The sequence below is a fragment of the Zonotrichia leucophrys genome, chromosome 2 (assembly GCF_028769735.1).
Source record: "Zonotrichia leucophrys gambelii isolate GWCS_2022_RI chromosome 2, RI_Zleu_2.0, whole genome shotgun sequence".
NCBI lineage: Eukaryota > Metazoa > Chordata > Aves > Passeriformes > Passerellidae > Zonotrichia > Zonotrichia leucophrys.
This window is the reverse complement of record NC_088171.1, coordinates 116,731,165-116,751,911: the sequence shown is the minus strand read 5'-3', so window position 1 is coordinate 116,751,911 and position 20,747 is coordinate 116,731,165. Positions and strand designations below refer to the sequence as shown.

Genomic DNA, 20,747 nt, shown 5'->3' with positions numbered 1-20,747 from the left:
TAAACAACTCTTTTATATATTTAGGGTGATCAGCAAGGTCTAGATATAGACTTTGTGCAATATTATGAAATATTAAAGTTGACTAAATGCTTAATTGCACATGCAGGCTCCTTGTAGACCATCTGACAGGCCCTAGTGGTCCTGGTGATGTGGAAAAAGAAAGGTTCCTTTGCCAAAGGATGTGATGTGTGTTTCCCATTTCAAACCAGGATCACTGCAAGAACATCTGAGTCACGTGCCATAGACATCCCACACAACCTGTTAAACTTTGCCTATCCCTTTTGGCCTAACAACCTTGGAGAACCCTTACCCATTCCACTGAACCACAGCCCATGGCTCTTATCACTCCAAAGTTGAAGCTCCTGTTTATTTCTAACTCCACATATCCATCTTGGATCAGAGTTTCACATAAGTTCTTGGCACATGCCAGAACACCCATCCCCTTTGACTCAAAACCTATCCAGAGCACCACCTAACTCTGAGTCTCCTGAGCTCTTCCAACCTTCTGCTCCAAACCTCTTTCTGCCTAAGCCCCTCAGCTTCCCTGCTCCTCCCTCCCAGACTGCCACTGCCATCCCTCAGCACTCCATGGTCAGGAACCCCAAACACTGGTGTCCTGGCAGTGGTGGCTGCTCAGCTCTCCATCTTTGGACCCCTCACCTCTGCTTGAACCATCTGCCAACATCTACACCCACCACAATGAACTTCCATGGGACTTTGATCCCACCTTCCTCCACTACAGCACCTCTTCCCTTACTGCTCCCCCAGAGGGAATGACCCAACTCCTGCATCTCACAGGGAGAGCCTAAGTACAGGTTGCAGTTCCTAGAAATATACTTTAAAAGGATGCAAAGAATAAAAAGTAAGATCTATTTTAGGAAAACCAGATGTATTTAGACCCTGTATTTCCTTACTTTTAGTCTACAATTAGACTTGGAACTTCCTTTTTTACAGGATTTGAAAAATAAAACTGGAGAAAATGCACATGTATTATTTTCCATCCCCCCACTCTCTGCCTCTAACAACAAAGAAAGCATTTTAGGTTTATTTTCCTCTCTTTAGTCCTGTGTTTGTGAAGAAGGTGGGGGAGGTGGAAGGCAACTAAGACCCAAAGAATTAGAGGTTACTTGTTCTTCTTTGTAAATAATTGCCGTGCCATTGACTGAGTGCCCTGAAGCCCAGCTGCCTGCTGACAGACTGTTGTGTCAGCAAAAATCTCTCCTCTTTTGCAGGAGGCTTTAAAGTCCTGATGGGTGGAACACAAGGCAGAGTACAAAAACTCACTACCAGTTCTGGATAGCACACAGTTGTTTTTCAAATTAAAACATTTTTTTCCTTTCCACTTACACCAGGGGTGCTACCTTAGTAATGCTTGTTTATCCATTCTTCCTTTCTCATGGAGGATGCAGAGCTCTCACTGAACCCTTTTTTTCTTCCCGTTGAGATCTATCATTGCAATCAGAATGCAGCTTATTCCACCACTTTATTAAACCTGTTTTCACCTTTGGAAAAGACATTTTGTTCTCCTCTATTTATAGCACATTAAGACACTGTGCAGATACAGTTATGGATCAACACCTTATTAATCCATTTTTTTTGTGATAAAATAGCTGTGTGAGGAGGTACAAGGACCTCACAGATAACAAAACCCTGCTAGGTGCCTCATTTAGACCTTTTCCTATTCAAAAACTCCTTGTTCTGGTACAGGAACATGTGCTTCCTTTTAAGCTGCACATGCTAATTTTCCTCCTAGCCTCACATTGTTAAAGACTGGGACAAAAAACCCAGGGTACAACAGAGCTTACAGCAGGAGAAGTACACTGTGCATTTGAAAAGCTATGGAGTCAAACTGAACCACTAGAAAATCATCTTTTCCAGCCTGTAGAGCTTTACATGCTAGAATAAAGCAAAATGGAAACCTGGTCTGGAGTTCCTGAGTTCAGCAAAGGTCTGAACTAAATTTTCAGCAAGTGGTGGCTGAAAACTGCCAAATAAATCCAGCTAGGGATAGCACACCACTTCAAGTAAGCCTGAAAGCCTTCACTAACACAGTTCAGGTGGTGGAGGATCTACTGCACTCCTAGACAAGATGCTGTTGTGGCTGATAGCACAGATCACTCTTTTCTGGTCAGAACTGGTCTTTCAACAGGAAGAGTAAGGGCTTTCTAATATCACTAGAACAACTTTCTGAATGTATGGTCTCCAAATCAAACTTTGCCCATTTTTTAATGGAGAAGATGAGTGGTTTGCCCAGCGAAATCAGCAATAATGTGAGGCTCTTCCCTGTTCAATTATCCCCATTCCATGGAAGTTCAGAAGGTGTGCAAGTGGCAGCAAAATCAAGCTTGATATTTTGGTCTGATTTTTCAGTGCTGGTGTGAAAAAATGACAACATAGCACTTCATGCTCAAGGCAAGCCCTGTTTCTCTAATGTAAAGAGGGAGAACATTATTTCCGAAATATTAACCTTTCAGTCTGAGACAAAAAACACCCTCATTGTCACTGCAAAAGTAAGCATTGAGGGTCTTTGTACATCTTGTACACCAGAGTCCTTTTGACTACATCCAAAGCAGGATGTCTTTTGTAATGAGCTACTTTAGCTGAAAATAAACAGCATTTCCAATTAGAAAAGACACTGATGTGAATGTGGTGATGAGGGAAGTGATGGAGCTGATCATGAAACCTTGCTTAGGGCAATGGATGCCTTGTGTTATTTGGCTGAGAGAGGTTGTGCCTCTCCATTCATCTCTCCTCCTCCTCCATCCAACCAAACCACCATCCCATCCCACAGATCACAACAATATCCAATGCAGCTGTCTCTTCTGCGACCCCAGCAGCAGCAGCCAGCTCACAAGTGTGCCCTGCAAGGGAGGGAAGATGTGCATAAAACATATTCTGTGGAGACACAGAACCAGCACTGGCAATGAACTTTGTGATTTTCAAAGATTCTCTTAAAGCTGAGCATTAAGTTCCTGTGACATTGCACGAAAGCTTGGCTTTTATTGAAATGGAAATGAATTTTTTTCCAGCGTTCATGCAGCCAACAAAATCTTGAAGGCATTAACTGCAAGCACCTCAAAGACTCAAAACCTAGATTGCATATGCAAAGTAAGGGTTTTAAATCTTTTTTTGCACTTCCATATCTGTTAAAAAAAATCCATGGGGCTAAGGAGATAAAAGAGAGGAGGAGTGTTGTGGAGTTTTTGGATGTTTTCAGAGGGAGACAGTAAGCGTATTGTGAAGCAGCTGCTTTGACTGGCAGTCTCTTGCCCACCTGGAGGAGAGGACCTGCTGTGAGCTTTCCATGCACTCCTCAAAGAAAGCCAGGTAGAAAGCAGCAGTAGCACAAGGGGTCTGGGTGAAACTCTCTCCCCTTTGATTCCTGTGGTTTGTGCAGAACTCCTGCAAAGTTGAAAAGCACTGGGGAAATCGGTGTGGTTTTCTGCCAGAGCACACCTCCAGTTGGGGAGCTGAGGGATCTTTTGCTGTTCCTGGTTTTTGGTCAGAGGAGTAATAGTGCTGCAGTCCACCTTTCACCTCACGGTCACAGTCTCTGGTTTCCCTGACACCAGGACACCGGGGATGTGTGTGGGGCTGCTCAGGAGAATGGAGAAAAAGGCTCTGTGGTTCTCCCCTCCTGCTCTTGCCATCAGCAGTGCTCACTCCAGCATTACCAAAGGATAAATAGACCTTCAGCTCAGCAGCTCCTGCCCTCACCCACCAGGCCTTCACTGTGTCCTCTGCAAAAGTCTCACAGTGCCTCTTAGGAGCAGTGATGGATCAGTGGGGATGACTGAATGCTCCGTGCTTTTGATCCACCAAACTCTGCCATGGTCATGCTTAGATAAGCATGGGGAGAAACACTGTCAGTTTTCCACTGAATTTCAGAATTTACTACATTTTTACTAGCATCTTGTTTGCTTGAATATGTTTATTTTTATCCCTCAGGCAAATATTTCTGCCTCCTGTGAACCTTTCATGTAAATCAACAGAGGCATTTGGCAAGCTATATCAAAACTGCAGCTTTACATATCGCTGAAGCGGAAAATAAATGGAAATAATTACTGATGTCTCCAAGTACAGATTTGTTTCCAAATGAAATGTGTAGCTTGGAAAGGGTGGGCAGTATATATCTAATGATTTCCTGTTAGCTTACATAGCATTGGCTCAGACATTTTTATTTCATTCCAGGATTAGTTTTTTGCCTCTTTAGGGGGAGATCAGGGAGAGATAGTGGCTGTTTGTTTGCTCATTTCAACCATTTTGAACAGAATCAGATCTTCAGTTAGTTGATAAACCACTTCCCAACAGGAAGCTTATGTTTGATGTGCTGCTGTGGAGCTAATTTACATCATTCTGACACTGAACAAAAAACCTGCCCAACTAACCAACCAAAAAATCCCCCAAAACTCAACTAACAAAAAGAGAGACAGCATTAGCTGTTCTGCTTCACAAAATGTCGCATCGTGGCAGTGTAACACTCCAGCTTGTGAAGCTCTGCTGTGCTTTAATGATTGCAGAAATGCAAGGGGAAAGTCAGCTCATGACTGAAAGTACAAAAAGGTAGATAAAAAGAAAATGACAAATAATTTTCAAGTTGATGGTTTGCTGCATTTTATCATGTTCAAACAGCATTTTGAATCTTTTAAAGGACGCAAGATCTGCTTCACATGCAACAACAGCTGAATGGCAAAGAAATCAGAAGGGATGAAAGTCTTCACCTGTGTCACATCTTCCAAATCTGTCCCTACTGAGGTGGCAGGTTTCTCAAAAGGATGTAATCTACACAGAAATCAACAGATGTTTCATTGTTAGTGAAATGTTCCTGCCAAGAGTTATTTCACATCTTCTTACAGTGTGCCAACCAGCCCAGATCAAAGAGGCCTGCCTTGAAAACAGCGCCTCCAGGGTCTGGGGAGAGGTGGCATGGGCTTGCCTCTCTGGGCTTGGACACCACCTCCCAAATATACAAATATCCCAAACCAAGGAGACAATGATTCTTGCCTGTGGTTACCACAATCAGCTTTGTTTTGCTGGTGACATAATTGAGCATTCACTGCACTGAAATCCTTGATTGCTTGCCCCTGTTTATGCCAGAGGCATGGATATTTACTGGCCAGTCCAGGGCAATTTGGGCAGACCCAGATCTGAGGTATTGCTCTGAGGGGAAACTGCAGCCTGACAGCAAACTGCTCAGAAGTGCCTTTAATTCATGTATTTATTTTCAACAATGTGAGTGTCCAATAAAACACTCTGCTGCTGACAGCTAATTTCTGAAAATCATGTTCTGATGTTATTACAGAATTTGTACTATGTAAAACTTCCAATTTAAAAAAAAATCATCAAAGATTACTAATTTGCAAAGTCTCCTTTAAGCATGCAAGCTTATTTCCTTCCTGATTTTTTCTTTCACTCTCTCTAAACCTGGTATCTTACAGATGTACTTTCTGCACAGGCTTCAAAGAAGAGGAATGCATTACTACAAAGGGTTGTTTTTTTCTCTTTTTTCCCTCTGTATACACAAAGCTGGGCAATCCTTAGAGGTAGATACCAAATAAATTTACTCAAGCTAATAAAAATGTTCACTTATTTTGTTAGTTTAACAAACATTCTTCAGCTAGTTTGCCTAGAATATCTTTGCAAAATAAGTGAGCTCAAAGGAGTGCAAGCAGTCAAAATAAAATAGTTTGAACATTTGAATTAATTTTACCACAGACAGCAGGAATTTAGTGGTAAAGTTATTTATACATTCTTAGGCAATACTGTTCAGATGTAACACCTCTGGAATAAAGACAAATCTAAGTTATTTTCATTGTCTTTTAAGACAGTTCAAATGGAATGTATTTGTCTTCCTCACTCAGGAAAGTGTGTAAAGGCTCTAGCTCTTTAAACGCTGTTGTTCCAGTTTCAGAGTAGAGAGGCTATAAAACAGGGGTTCTTCATTAAAATACCATAGCTGGCACCTCTCAGAGGCACAGGAAAGGAATATTCACTGAGTAAGTAACACATTATAAATTATAATTGAGATTCAATTCTCCCAGGGAGAAGAGAAGGTAACTTGTCATTTGAAGTGTTGTGAGTTTCTGAGAGTGGACCAGGAGTTTAGAGGGTATAATGATATCATTAAGAAATGCCCTTGCAAAGCAAGCAAAATTATACTGTGCTGTTTCTTGAAAACCACAGGAACTCTTTATTGTTCTGTCAGCAGCAGTTCAAAGAGCTGTGTGACCCCATTAACATTCATTCAGGCATGTATAACAAATTGGAGGGGGGAAATTTCTTGAATAGTTAATTATATTTTGTGTGTTTGAATAACTAACACTGTTAGCCATAAGAGCTCAGCATCATAGAATGCACACCTTGCACACCTGGTTTGCCTCACAGCTTTATTTTTCTTTTAATATTTAGAGGAGAAAGCAGTATCAAAGGTAGAGAAATAGCTGGGAGGTTGGAAAGTGGAAAAAGTAGATAATGGCTAGCTGATTTGATGGCTGTGGTTGAACTCCTCCAGTATTTGCTGTCCTTCTTCCATGGGCAGCAAATATTAAATGATGAGAAAATCCTTTGAGCACACATATCCACGTCAGATAGGAATATGTGCGGTGATACACTCTAAAAATAAGCTAGAATCTTGCAGGAAAACCAAGCTGATCTCACTTTTGATAAGACAGCTCTTGAGGCCAAAGTATGTGTGCATTTATTTATTTATTTATTTATTCATTAATTTATTTATGTGTGAAAAGTTGTTCCAAAAGCTCTTTCACACCCAGTGGTAAATGACTACAGTCCCCACACTGCAGTGATCATGGACTCAGTTTAAGCAAAGACAGTGGCCAGCAACAGAAACTGAAGTTTGCCTGGTTGGTTTTGAATGCAAAAGTTAATTTTTTGTTTTTTTAGAGAAAATGATTGGTAGATATTGTCTCCAATGCTAGTAGGAAGCCCAGTTACAGTGATTAATTAAGTCAGAAGCTTTATCTGTACCAATTAATTAATTTCAATTCCACTGCAGATTCAGGAATCCTTATCTCTTTAGGACCATCTCCTCGCAGCTTCCCTTGCACTTGGCAATGAGATTGATAAATTATGTGATAAAGGCAAGGACCATGACAAGGAGTTTAATGCTGTCTGTGTTATACTGAGGAGATATTGTTTCCTCAGAATTCAACTCAGGTTCTCTGTATTTCTGAGGGACACCAAACAAAGTTTGGATTGTCAGTGGGACTCTTCAGAAAACTTCACACAGAAGTTGGACTAGGACCCTCTGTAGCTACTACAGGTATCCATTTACATAAACATTCCCACCACACCACAGGAAACCATTTCTTCCAGACACTGGGCATATATGCTACTGAGCACACTTACTAATTCAAAAATGCTAAATCCTAAATTCTCTTGGAAAATAGAAGAATAAAATTTATCTTAACCCTATAAGCCTAGGCAAGCTTGCATTCTATTTTCAGTTCATAGAAATTTCTGCTGTTTTCCTCTGTAATTCTTACACAGCCATCAAGGACTTTGCTCATCACATATATATTCATACTTCTGTCTTTCTTCTGAAAAACTGTCAGTCTAATGACCTTCCAAATGTATCTGCTATTTGAAGAATATTTGCATTGGAATTATACTTGTGTTAGCTGTGTTGTTTCTTTGCTGCATTTTTATTGCATGTAGATTGGAGTTGGTCAGAAAGCCTCCTCTGAAATGGAAATTATTTTTATTACCCTTTGGCCTTTCTTTAAACTGATTCCACTGCAAACAGTTTGTAACAGTGGGAGTGTGCTCAGACTGAAAATCAGAATGTACATTCAAATGGTCTAATGGTCTAATATGTCTACCAGAAAGGGATGAAAAAAACATCCTCATCTAATAAGAGGAAGTTTTGAATTATAGGGAAGTAGAACTACTGGATGAATTTCCACTGAAATACTTTTTTCCTCAGAAAATGTCCATTTGCTGAAACCAAAGCTTAGTGGGGGCAAGGGATAGAGATGAGAGGAGAAGGAAATAGGCTGAATATTTCTCTTGGTGTTTTCAACATTCCTTGGAAGACTGCGGTGTTTGAGGTTGACATTTTTATATCAAGAAACTCCTGCTATTCAGGAATGCTTGTTTAATTTTAAGGTTCCACATGGTTAAGAGACACAAAAGTATTTGAGAACAGAATGGAGTTCTTCAAGATCACTAGGCAAGTGTTCTTATTGATGTACAGAATTTCCAAAAAATGCTCAGACATTGAGGGACATTTTGTGCAAGCCTAGAAGTCTCTCTTGAAGTGGAAAATCACTTTCTGCCATGGCTTAATAGGGATGGAATTACAGCCTCCATCAAGACAATGGTAAAATTTCTATTTGCATCAGCTGGGACTTCACCTCAAACTTACTGAAAGCATTGTAGTCTCTTTTGACCATGTTGATCATACACATATTTGCCCTACAAGCATGTATAGCCATACAAATATGTATGACCATAAAAGATTTGAGGAATTCCTAAGTTCCTTTGTTGAGGAGGAGATAATAATACATGAGGATTTAAAGAAAATTGTTATGTGTGCAGAAAAGTCCTAGTTTTCTGCACATAAGTCAAACAACAAGTAGGCAAATATTCCTAAAAATCATTGCCTTTCTGCAGAATTTTAAAATGTTTCTGACAGCAGCTTTTTTGTTAAAAACTTGCGCCAGAAATTACCTTGCTTAGAGGAGCAGAATGAGCAGAGTCCTGCCAAGAGCTCTCTCCTGCACCTGTGTGAGCAGAGCTGCAGGGCGCTCCACAGCAGCAGTCAGGGACCCACAGGCAGTTCCACAGCACGTCCTTGAAGGCATGTGCTAAAGACAGGGCTGTGAGCCAGGGGTGTAAAGGCACAGCTGATCTTACCCTGCCACAGCTGCCTTCCCTGGAGATAGGAATTTCAGTTCTGCAGTCATTAGTGAAGGCTCCAGCATGAGTCTTCTCCTAGAGAGAGCCAAGTCCTTGTCCAGCTGTGCTCAGGGGATAATCTATGCCACTGTGTGCAGTCATATCAGAATGATGACTCCTCCTGCTCTGCCTCCATCTCCCTAAACACATGTACCTCCATTGCCACCCCACATCTCAGACAAAATAGCACCTATTTCAACTCTGTTGTCACAAAGCTCTCACTGAACTGTCACTATTCCTGTCTATTTCTAATCTAGTCTTGTATATGCAATCTCCTTTCTATTTTTGCATAATCACTGTGTATATTTGTCACAGCAAGAAATTACCTGTATGTAAATACTCTCTTCAGGAAGCATTCACTCATTTCCCATGCTAAAAAGGAGAAAGCTTTTGGAGTTGTAAAAAAAGCTACACATATTACAGATGGATCATTCCTGAAATTTTATGAAATTATGAAGGACAGGGATAATGTAATTTAGTGCAAGTACATTAGACCAGGTTCATATTTTATGAGAGAAAAAAACATTCAACATATAACATGATCTATTTGTGCACATGTTAGTGGGAAGGTTTGAGCATGACTGATGTTAGCTCTAGGCTTTTTTACTATCTACCACTAAGACTTACTGCAACAAACTTTCACATTTCCTTGCTGGGACTAAAGGAGTATTTTCTTTCTTTCTAGTTCTTATCAGAAACTTGGTGAGATCTTTATTAAAATGTAATAACTGGCATTAAAAAAGACTTTCCATTTAATATATGCAGCTTGTCCTTTACTTGGAGCCAAAAGCCTCAAAGCATCCAACTGATAAACATGGCTGGGCTGATCAATTCTACTAAGCAGTTAATTCCAGTTTTCAAGTGAAAAATGTGAGTCTGCAGCCTGCTATCCTTTGCTTTTTCCTTGTTCCAGTCAACTCCCTAGAGATGATAGACACACAATGAACATAGGCCTTCTCTTGGAGAGAGAGAAGTCTGTTTATCTACCTTTTTTTAATATAAAATGAGTCAATCCCTCTTCTCATCTCCTTTAATTTCAAAGGCTCCCTCACTGGCAGCTCAGAGGGTACTCACTCTACATATCACAACAGCTGCTGGAGACAGATAGCATGAGCATTTCTGGAATGATTCAAACTGACCTTCTTTCAATGGATTCTAAATGCTCTTCGTTAGCTGTGGCTTCATGTTCCAACACAGGTCTCTTACATGAAGCACATCCTAATGCTGAAGGAAAAGCTAGCAAGGTAAACAGATTTGGGAACTTTAGAGGCAGCCTTTAATGAAAAAAAATTGTATGCTTTTTATGTGTATATATTGCAAATGATTTCATTCCAATACTTGTGTATATATGCAGTTTGATGTCTCATATTAGTAGTGGCCTTGAAACCAAGAAAGTTTTTTGCTACATATGTTTAGGAAACAGAATATCCAATTGCATTTTAAAGCATCTACTAAATTCTGATATTTAGGCACGTTGCAGTGCTGAAGATCATTAGAACTTGAAGTTGTCTTACTTTAGGAACAGTTCAATCACTCCTACTGGGAGGAGGTCTCTATTTCCTTCACAGACCAGATTTGTAGACCCCCTTCTGTAGGTTAACCCACGTTTATATAGCTCATATTGTCAATATGGAAATAAGCTTGAGTTACTCTTCTTGCGTTACTAACAGGGACTCTTCTTTGGGAAGCTGCAACATGCCTTTGGACACATGAACTCTTGTGATTACAGCACAGGAACATCCTGCTTTTATATTCTGAGAAAATCACTTGTCGTCTGGTAGGACACTACTAAAGGTGCAGTTATCCATCTTCAAGGACCCAGCCTAGGATACCCCTTTAATTCAATTTCCATATCCTGGGGATAATAATGACAAGGCTTTTGCAAAAATCCAAAATCTAAGTATTTCCCTAATTTTTTACTATTCTTTAACTTCTGGACATAAATATGCAAAAAATGTCTGCCTTTAGGTAGGTTTCTTTCTAACAGGGGAAGTGAAAGAAGGACATATTCTCAGCTGCCACAGATCATCATTTCTCTGCAGATGTTCACAGAACCACAGCCAGTTACACTGCTCCAGCAACTGGGCTCAGCTCTCTGCTCACTGTTCTCAACATGAAAAGCTGAGGAGAAGCCAAACAATTGAATGAGTAACTTTTGAATCTGCAGTCATTTTTCAAGAAATAAACTGTTAAATCTACACTTAGGGTCTTGTGCTAAGGTTTTTTTGGCTTGTCCTTGTACAAGCCAGTGGATACATGAGCCTGTGTATGGTTTTCTTTGCATAGCTTCTGTCACTGAGGATTTTATCTGTTCTGACTTCAGCAGACAATGACAGAACTCTGTCTTTCTATTAATATGACCTGTTATAAACACCGGTGGAGACATAATAGAATCATAGAATATTTATAGCACAGGCAGACTTAACCTTACACTACAGATTTCTACAGAAAGGCTGAGTGTTTTTCAGCTTTTTACAACGAGAATTCTCATTCACTCTAAATTTTCAAGTAGCAGCAATATTATGTTCAGAAACTCTATGGAAAGAAGAGTTTTATCTTATACTCACTATGCCAGGCATCTTATACCCTACATCCTTCCCATGACTCACGAAGAGTTCCACTGGAAGTACTTATTCAGACAAAGGGATCACATTTACCTTGGTTTCAGAGTACAAATGTGTTTAAGCAAGGAAAGAAGAGTCAGTTCCTTGCTCCAGCCTGCAGACTCCAGTCCAGTCTGGGCTGGTGAACGAGACATCAAGTTTTCAGGGCAGAGGGCTTGGTGAAATCTCCAAACACTCAAGGACTGCCTGGGTTCTGTTCAGATGCCCAGTTTGACCATAATAAATATTAAATTATGCCCATTAAGCCAGGCCATGATGCTCTGAGATACTGTTCCATTACCTACACTTGAATTCAAACTTCAAAAAGCAAGAAATACTAATAACTAAGGCAGAAATCAATGCTTCCTACCACTCATAATGAAATAGATTATTAAGCATTTTGACTCCCAGATTAAAATTATTGAAACAAACATACTTCCATTTTGGAAATCTATTCCACTGTAATAATGCCATCCTGAAATTACCACATAGTTCCAGAAAAAAAATTGTACTGACTTGAAAACTTTTATCAGCTCTAAAGACTCATATTTTTCAGTAAGATTTGGAAAAAAAAGCATATAAAAATATTACACCTTTGGCATATTATTGGACTGCATTTTTTTTTCCTTTAAGATCTACATTCTTCTTCACTTTTGACCATTTTTTAATATTATAGCTCTTCCTTCTGAAGCACAACATGAAAAATATTTGATTGTATAAAGTAATGCTAAAAGACAAATAATTTGCTGCTATAATTGAACTAACATTAGGTTTCTAGAACTGACAAAATTACAGTAGGAGGAAAGAAAAAAGACTTTTAAAATCTATTGCTAATGTTAAAGATCAAAAAGCTTCATATAGTTCTTAGCAGCCACAGTTTTTCATAATTTGGCATCTCATTCTAGATTTTGAAGTGGAATAATCTCCAAACAAACCTGTTAGATTAATTTTCTGATTTCATCTAAACGTTAATGCTATCCTGTAGCATTAGCAAATATACCTTTGACAATTTTCTAAGAGAATCTTATACAATTTTCCCTTATTTGAAGATTTTTTTCAAATATTTTTTTATCTGTACCACTATCTGATCAAAGTGTTCTAAAGCCAAGCATCATTGATTTCCTTTCCTTTTCCCCTCCTCACAGAAATACTAGCTTCAAATTTTGTCTGGATTATGATAAGCTGAAGATAACTTAAAGAAATTTAATTGTTCTCCTAATGTCCTTTGTTGGTCAAAACTTCTGTCAAGTTATTGCCAATGAAACTCCAGAGACAAATTCCTGTTTGGAGATCTCGGTAGTTCCCTCTTGTTACTGCTGCTCAGTGCAATGATTGTGACATTTGAATCAAAGCCCTATTGAACCCTAAAGACCACTCCTGCAATGATTCATCATTGTCACAATGGGGGAATATGGTTTATTTCTTAAGAGTGACTGTAATCACATTTGAGGACACCTGCATGTGACACAAATATCAAAGAAAGAAAGAATACAGCCAGGAAACAGCCATCCACCCTATTTCTTGCTTCACTACCTTGAGACAGCCTTGGGGAAAGTGACCTGTTAGGTGAGGCAGTATTAGGTACCCTGGAGTGCAAACCTGACCTTCAGGTCAGTTTTGAATCCAGTTTGGTGATTTGTGTCATAAGCCACTCAGCTGGGTCTTGGTAGACCAGAGCCCTCTGTCTTGGCTTTCATCAAAGAAATAGCAGGCAAGGTCAAACCTTCTGCTGTTTGGAAGGTTTTGGAAGATTTCTGCATGCTATTGAGAAGTAATTGCATTTCAATTCAGAGCACTGGCTGGGGGAATTTCTAAATTGCTACGTGCATGCACATACACAAACTGCAGTACATAGCTCTGGTGTTGGATAAGGCAGGAACAAAGAGTGTTTCTTTACACTCATTGGTATACCATGAAATCAGAAGTCCTGTCTGGAGGCCAACCAACTACATCCTCAGAGCAGAAAACAACTAGCCTTACATTAAAAAATGTCTGGGTTTCACTGGACATGAAGGCTGTGTTCACTGCAGCACTTCAGGTTTCCAGGATTATTGGAGTCTTTAATGCAGTGGTCAGTAGCAAACATCCTGTGTACTGAGAAGTGACCATTTCTTACATGCTTCACCTGCATCATTATTTTAACATGGCTTTCTGACCTTTGCTGTTGGACTCTGATGCTTCTACTTTATTATGCAAAGTGCCAGAAGATCAGTCTTTGGCTAACTTAAGCCACAATTAAATTTTGTCTACCATTATAAGATAATTACAAGCCCAGCACGATACATGAAGAACTGTGACTTCACAGATGAAGAGAAAGAGGAAAAAACATGCTGTGAAGGGGAAAAGCTGTTCATATTAAAAGAATGAAGATTAGAAGTGAAAACTTGGAAAGTTATTGGCAAAATAGGTTTATTTTAGACACATCTCTCTCCCCACCTTTCTATCCACGTGAAAATCTTGTGTTTAATGTGTTAAAATTCAAGAGATCTGTAAGGTCTAGGAAGGAATACAGCAGGAGCTCAAAGCATACAGTGACAATCGTCTTGTGCTAAAACAGCAGAGCTTGTTAATCAGAGATGGCTTAGGCACTACAAAGACTTTTGTCCCCACACTGCTGTGACATGATGAGAATTGCCATACTGTACAAATACTTATTTAACATCTGAACTAGTGTTGTTTGAAGTGGAGGCATAAGGGCATTTTTAGGTCATTAAATAAAGTAACTGAGATACAATGAACTGTCTTGTGTGATGCAATATATAGAGAAATCCATACAGAACAAGGAGTAGTGTTGAGCAAAATGTGCATTCAGCAGTGTGGTGATGTAACTCCTACTTCATCTTTCTAAGTATTTACAGGTTTTACAGTGTTGGAAACTGAACAGTCTGAATAAAATTAATTTCTGCAGCCAAGTCCACTAGATTTGACTAGTGTTTGTTTTACATCTCAAGATGAATTAATATATGCACCTGTGTAATACTTGCTGTCTGCACTTAAGTGGTAATGCATTGTAGCAATAATTTGAAAAAAAAATAAATTTAAGGCAAATGCAAAAATATGGAATTGCCAAAAGATTAATTAGCTGAAAGCAACTTGAATGTAAGAAAAAGAACTAAATGCATAAATTATTAAATACTATTTTTTAAAGTAACTCAATATGTCAGAATGTGATGGTCTGAGACAATGAATGACAGTTTAAAAAACTATAGGAAAATTGTTCCTTTATGGCATTAAAATTGACAATACATAGGGAGAGGCCAAAAGTTCCTGGCACAAATACCAACATATGGGTTCAGCTCCAGGAGAAATTGCAAGAGAGAATTATTTTCCTTCCATCCACTTAACTAGACTTACACAGGACTTAATATAACCCAAAATCTCTTCATAGAAAGGAGGACTGAGATAGCCATGTAATCTGCCTGTCTGAGGATTTGTACTTGTACAGCGCCTTAGCTATGAGAAAAAACAAGAAACTAAAACAATCTGCTTTTATTTCTGGACATCATCATCTCATGGGAGTAGGACCTGACTTTTTTACTTTCAGTGACTTCCAATGCAATGACTCTTTTTCTGAAGTGTGTAGGTCTCATCTGCATTTCAACTACATTTCACACAAATTTTACGTTAGGATGGCACTAGTCCTTTTACAATAATAGAACAAAGTCTCAGTGAAGGGACTTCAACAACAATGGTGAGAGCCAAAATCCCCAAATTAAAAAGCCCCCAACATCATTGTATGCTAAATATGTGCTTTGTAAGCATGAATGTCTTGCTTCTAGAACTGGTAAAAAGGAATGCAGCACTCACAACTCCTACTGCTCCTACTACTCACAAAGCCAGTGGCTAGCTAAGTTTAGGACTCGTTATCCCAATTTGTACTTCCAGAGAGAGTCACATTTTTACTAATCCTGGAGAAGACAACAGTAACTCGACTTCAAATAGGAAAAGAAATGCACTTGCATACTCAAGTCAGGCAGCCTCCTTCAATTGCGTAGCACAGGATGTCAGGCTAATGACAGAATTATAAGATCAGCTTTGGTACTTCAAGGCTTCAGTACTTCCAGCATTGCTGATGACAAATGCAAACAAACTGGAGGCAGAAAACCTGGCAGTGCCATGGCCAGAAATCAGATGGGATGAAGGCTGAACTGGCCTAGTACTAAATAGATGGAAAAGCTAAATTTGGACATGCATAAGGATGCTTTGCTAGAATTTGATTTACTTCTGAATGTCACTTGGCTTTATCTTCCTTCTGACTAGGAGTTTTTTTTGAACCAAAGAATGTTATTCTGTATGAAGTGATAGTATCTGCAGGAGAAGATAAGGTATTGTGTTAAGGACTAATTGCACAGCTTGACTTTCTAATTTGTTAGAATAGATGAAAATTCCTCACAAAGGGGAACACAGGCTTCCAATTGCTGGCAGCTTTTTCTACCTAATTTTTGAATAATAAAACAAAGCAGATACAATCATGATCTAGTTGCAGATAACTTGCTAGTCAAAAAAAATAGTTGAACAAATTGTTTGTTCTGGAATGTAAGTTAAAATAAAAATGAACACACTAGAGAGAATTTTTCTTGAGGTGTTTATGACAACAGGATATCTGGTAAGTACTAAGCAAGAAAAAAAATAGTTACTTATCTCTCTTTTTAAATATGTGGCAGCATGAAAACATGGTCTTTAAGCAAGCTGGTATAAGATTGAAGTCATTCCTGCTTTGAGCAGGGAGTCAGACAAAGTGATCTCCATCTCTCCTTCCAACTTAAATAGCCCTTGGATTCTATCAAATGTCCTCAAATAGTTATGTAAGGTTATGTAAAAAGTCCTTCTCAGGTCTAACACCAGAGATGGGCTTGGACTTTAGTGGAAGGGACTGAAGTCCTCTCTGACCACCACAGTTTATCCTCATCCTCAGGTTGTCCCATCAGGCCCCAGCTGCCTTGTTCCTCACCTCCTACCTAGCCCCATGACAGAACATGGTTTTAGCTTGTTCCTATTTATCTGCCAGCACCAAGTGGAAGTGCAGCCCCTCAAGAGTCTGAACCACAAAGTAACAGGATCCTGTGTGATAAATGAGGGCAGTCAGAATGAGGTCACAACAGGGAGCCTGTCCTCCCTCTTCCTCATTCCTGTCCTACTCAAACGCATTCCCATGAACACAGCACTGCTCTTCCATCTGCTGAGGGAGCTGCTCTCATCTCCTGTTACCCTCCCTCTGCACACACATGTGCTTGCATGTGGACTGCACACTCCAGAAGGCAGACACTGCTGGATTCTAATCCCCTTTAATTCCCTCATGGATTAAACCTCAATTCTCTAACCCTCCTTCTTAATGCTGTGGTAAGTAACACACGTCCTGGCTACATTGATTTACAGCTGAAATAAAAGTGAGAGACAGACAAAATGAGATGTCTGAAAATCGATCTATGCATCAAGTGGATGGAACATTAAAGCATTCTGGATTATTTCTCCTCCTTTCACTTTGCCCAGGGCCTGATGAAGCAAAAATCACTGTCTGCAGCAATAAAAGTTGCAGGTACATGTGTTACCCTCCACCTACCTGTAACCCTTCAATGGCCAGTTTGAGGATAGAGGGTGTAAGCTTGGAGGCTTGCTTGAAGGAGAAGTTGCTCCAATCTATAATTAGAATGAAGCCATTTATCTGAAGCTCCTGATCTTCAATGAGCACTTCCAAGGAAAGCAGAATAGCCCGAAGGATATCTATGAAGGAGTTCCTAAAAGCAGAAAAAAAATCAATGGTTGCAGTTGTCTTCAAACCTCAAGATTCTCAGTTTTGCTATGGGTGGGACGTGAGTGAAGGACAGGGATTTATTCTGGTAGAATCCTGAAAGAGAGTTGTTTCAGAGGTGTCTTTAAAGAGTTGCTGCTCCAAAACTGCTTGGTGTGATAAATCCTGGTCACTGACAGATAAAATAAACATTGAGATCTCCTTAGTTTTGCTAGTAGACCTATCAATAGATTTTAGCGAAGCTACATTGGGAAACTATTTTTCTGTGATAAAATGAAACAAATTCAAGCTATTGATTTAAATCCTTGCTCGTTTGGATATACTTTACCAGTTTGTTTCCCTTCTTCTTATCAGTTTTTTTTTTCCTTATTTTCAGAAAAGGAAATAAATCAGTACAATATTAATATAAAAGATATCATACAACTAGGTTCTGTGCTTGAGTATAGGGAATGATGCAAGGCTTTACACAATGCAATTTGACAGTTGCCTTAGTTTTGCAAACCAAATGCAACATGAAAAATGGCTACAAATGCTCAAAATGAGAGCTCTTTATTAATTACCAGCTACAGTAGGCTGGCCACAAGGCTTCTCTCAGCTCTGGGAGAATAATTAAAAGCCTTGGAGGGCCTGATGCATTTAACAAGAAAAAGGGAAGAAAGTGCTGAAATGCTTTCTTTAGTGTGAAAGTCTGCTCTGGGAAGCCTGGGCTGCTCACTCCTTCCATTTCCTCGCTACTTCCATTTCACAAAAGCAAGACTTGGACACTTTAATGACTAGTCCATACTTATACCCCAACAAGCTGAATTAGGTGCTCTCCTCATCTGTCCTTCTCATTAAGATTATTTACAAACAATACATTCCATTAGACAGTAACAAGTAAGGAAAGCTTCACAAAGTGCAGCATAACCTTGTGTAAAATTAAATTGTAATATACTGCTAGTGCAATCTGTTTTACCTTAGTATTGTTCTCAAGTTTCCATGAGACCTGAGGTCTTTACAGGGAAGGTTCATACCATGTTCTCCCATGGAGATTTTAATTTATTTCTTTTCTGCTGTTTTCATCAATTTAAAAAAAAATCCCCTCAAACATTCAAGAGCATTTGTTTCAAATTCTGCCTGAGATAAAAAAACATATGTGCAGTCAAAACAAATTTCTCTACCATTGGCCTCTACCCCTGAATGGCATCAACACATGTTAAATTTCTATTAAAAGTAAATGGTGAATTATTCTCTGATTCTTTCTCTTTTCTTTCAATAGGTTTTGAGTGGAAATGTACATTCCTTCTATAAAGACCTGATCCCTTGTAAAATCTGCTTCTGCACTCTGCCTTTCTGCAAAAGTTAGAAGCTTCTCTTAAGTATAATTATTGGGGCAATAAATTGAGCTTATTGAACTTAAAGACACACAATATTGTTCTTGCTGCATACCAAGTCACCTCTCCCTCATTTACAGTTACAAGACAGCCTTGACCTTTTCAAACTCTATGGGGAAGCTCAACTAAACAGCCAAAAGGAGGACTATTTCCTTAGCAATGTCAGGTGAAGGCATACTGATTGGATTGGCAATTGGCATGTATTTTAAGTCTAAATTTATGTTGAAAAACTGTGATATACTACATACTGCTTAGCTGAAATGGCGATGACTTTCAAGCAGCACCATCAGATGACCACATCTGGTGGAAAAACCCCAAATATACCTGGCTCTAGGGTGACTTTATGATGCTTATATCCCCAGTCATCTCCTCTGTTTATGCTAGATATCAAGTTCTGCACCTTTAAGACTGGTTTTGAGAGTAAAGTGGGGGAAAAGAATCATGGAGTTTGTTTTCAGAAACTGCACTCACTCCTCCACATTCCTGCTTCTGGACTGTGATGTCTGCAGCATGGATGGACAGCGGGACAGAGCTCTCCTTTTCTTTTTTAGTTAGTTTTTAGCTATCTGAGGCAGTGAAGTTCCCTAGACTGTGGCTTTTCTTTTTATTGCAGCTGTTAAAACCTGCCCTGGACTGAAAACCCAGACGAACACCAGGAGCTCACACCTGTGGCCCACCAGGGTCTGGGATGTGGCATTTCCAGTGCCAGAGGGACTGATAAGAGACTGAGTGAGCTGAGCTACAGACCACAAAATGACTTCTGAATTTGCCATCTCTTCAGAACAATGAGATGTTTTATTGCTTAATATTATTAATTTTTATGCTTGTGAATACTTTGCCAGTTAAATAAACAGGTTTTTTTCCCCTTTTCTCCAAGGAAATCTCTTCCTGAACCAGCTGGGGGAGAGGTCACTTGAATTTACTTTCTACAGGGACCTCTTTGGAAGTTTCCTCCCAAATTTGCCCTAAACCAGGACACAGCCCTAGACCATATCTATCCCAGCATCCTCCTTTAGGGCGGTCAGCCTTCCACAAGAACTGCCCCATGGAAGCTCCCAGGCATGTGCAGTGGCTCCAAAAGTGTCCTTACATACATGCCAGCCTTCTTTGCACTCTTGTAGGCATCAGTTTGAAATTATATCATTGACTGGCTACATTGGGGAAGATGGAATAATCATGATCTCAATCCCACAGCTGCAAAACCTAGAATGAACTGGATGGTTTTTATTGACAAAGGTGTTAAACTCTGCTGCATTGTGACAAAAAAAAAGGTTTCATCCTTCATTTATGGGAAGAAGTTTTCTTAAGAGTACATTCAAACTTATATTCCTGATCCTGCTAGCACTGATGTTTTTAAAGTCTGTAATGATTCCAGTGGGACTGTCTGGAAATGGTGGATACAAGACATCTTCTGTAATCCACTCAAACTCTAAATGACAATGGAAATATTTCAGTGCAAAATCTTCCCCTTGGACTTTGTGCTGAAGAATTCCAGTCTTTGTTTCAGTGTCTACATAAATTGCCAATTTATCAAACAATTACTCACCTGTACCTTCCTGTAGTTTCAGTAGAAATTATTTACCTGGGAGATATGGCACTCAATTTTCTTAGTTTACAACTAATTTGGCTGTCCCTGCCTACATCCCTCCACTTTCTATGCATTTGCAATTTGAAGACATGGTGTAGGAAATAACTCAGAGTGAGCATAAAGACGTTTTTCTGATGAGTACAGGGAGTTATAAAAGCAGCACACAAGTCCTCCAGGTGGGTTGTTTGCAGACACACTGTTCCATGAATGCAGAGCCTGGATAGAAATCAGACAGAGTGCCACTTGAGTCTTAAGCCCTCTGCTCTCGAGTCTTGGGGCTTTGAGACAAATCATTCAGCTGTGTGACTGATTTACATCCAAATAATTTTCTATGCATGAACACAGAACCACTTTTTATTAGTCCATTACTTTTGTTCCATTGCTTAATGTTCCCTTCCCCTCCTCCAATGCCCCTCCTCACCAGTTTAACCCTCTCACACAGAAAAGAAAGTGAAATAAATTACAACTACACAAAGGGAAATGTATAAGGTCCTGTAAGGATTCAGCATGAAGCTTAC

General features: G+C 39.5%; 1 protein-coding gene across 1 annotated transcript in view; it reads right to left on the bottom strand.

The window, feature by feature from the left end:
- CLVS1 (clavesin 1) overlaps positions 1–20,747 on the bottom strand; it is a 99,507-nt gene that overhangs the window by 48,317 nt on the left and 30,443 nt on the right. Inside the window, exon 3 of the mRNA XM_064706155.1 lies at positions 17,080–17,254. Coding sequence (XP_064562225.1) covers positions 17,080–17,254 — 175 coding nt within the window. The remainder of the gene's footprint in view (positions 1–17,079; positions 17,255–20,747) is intronic.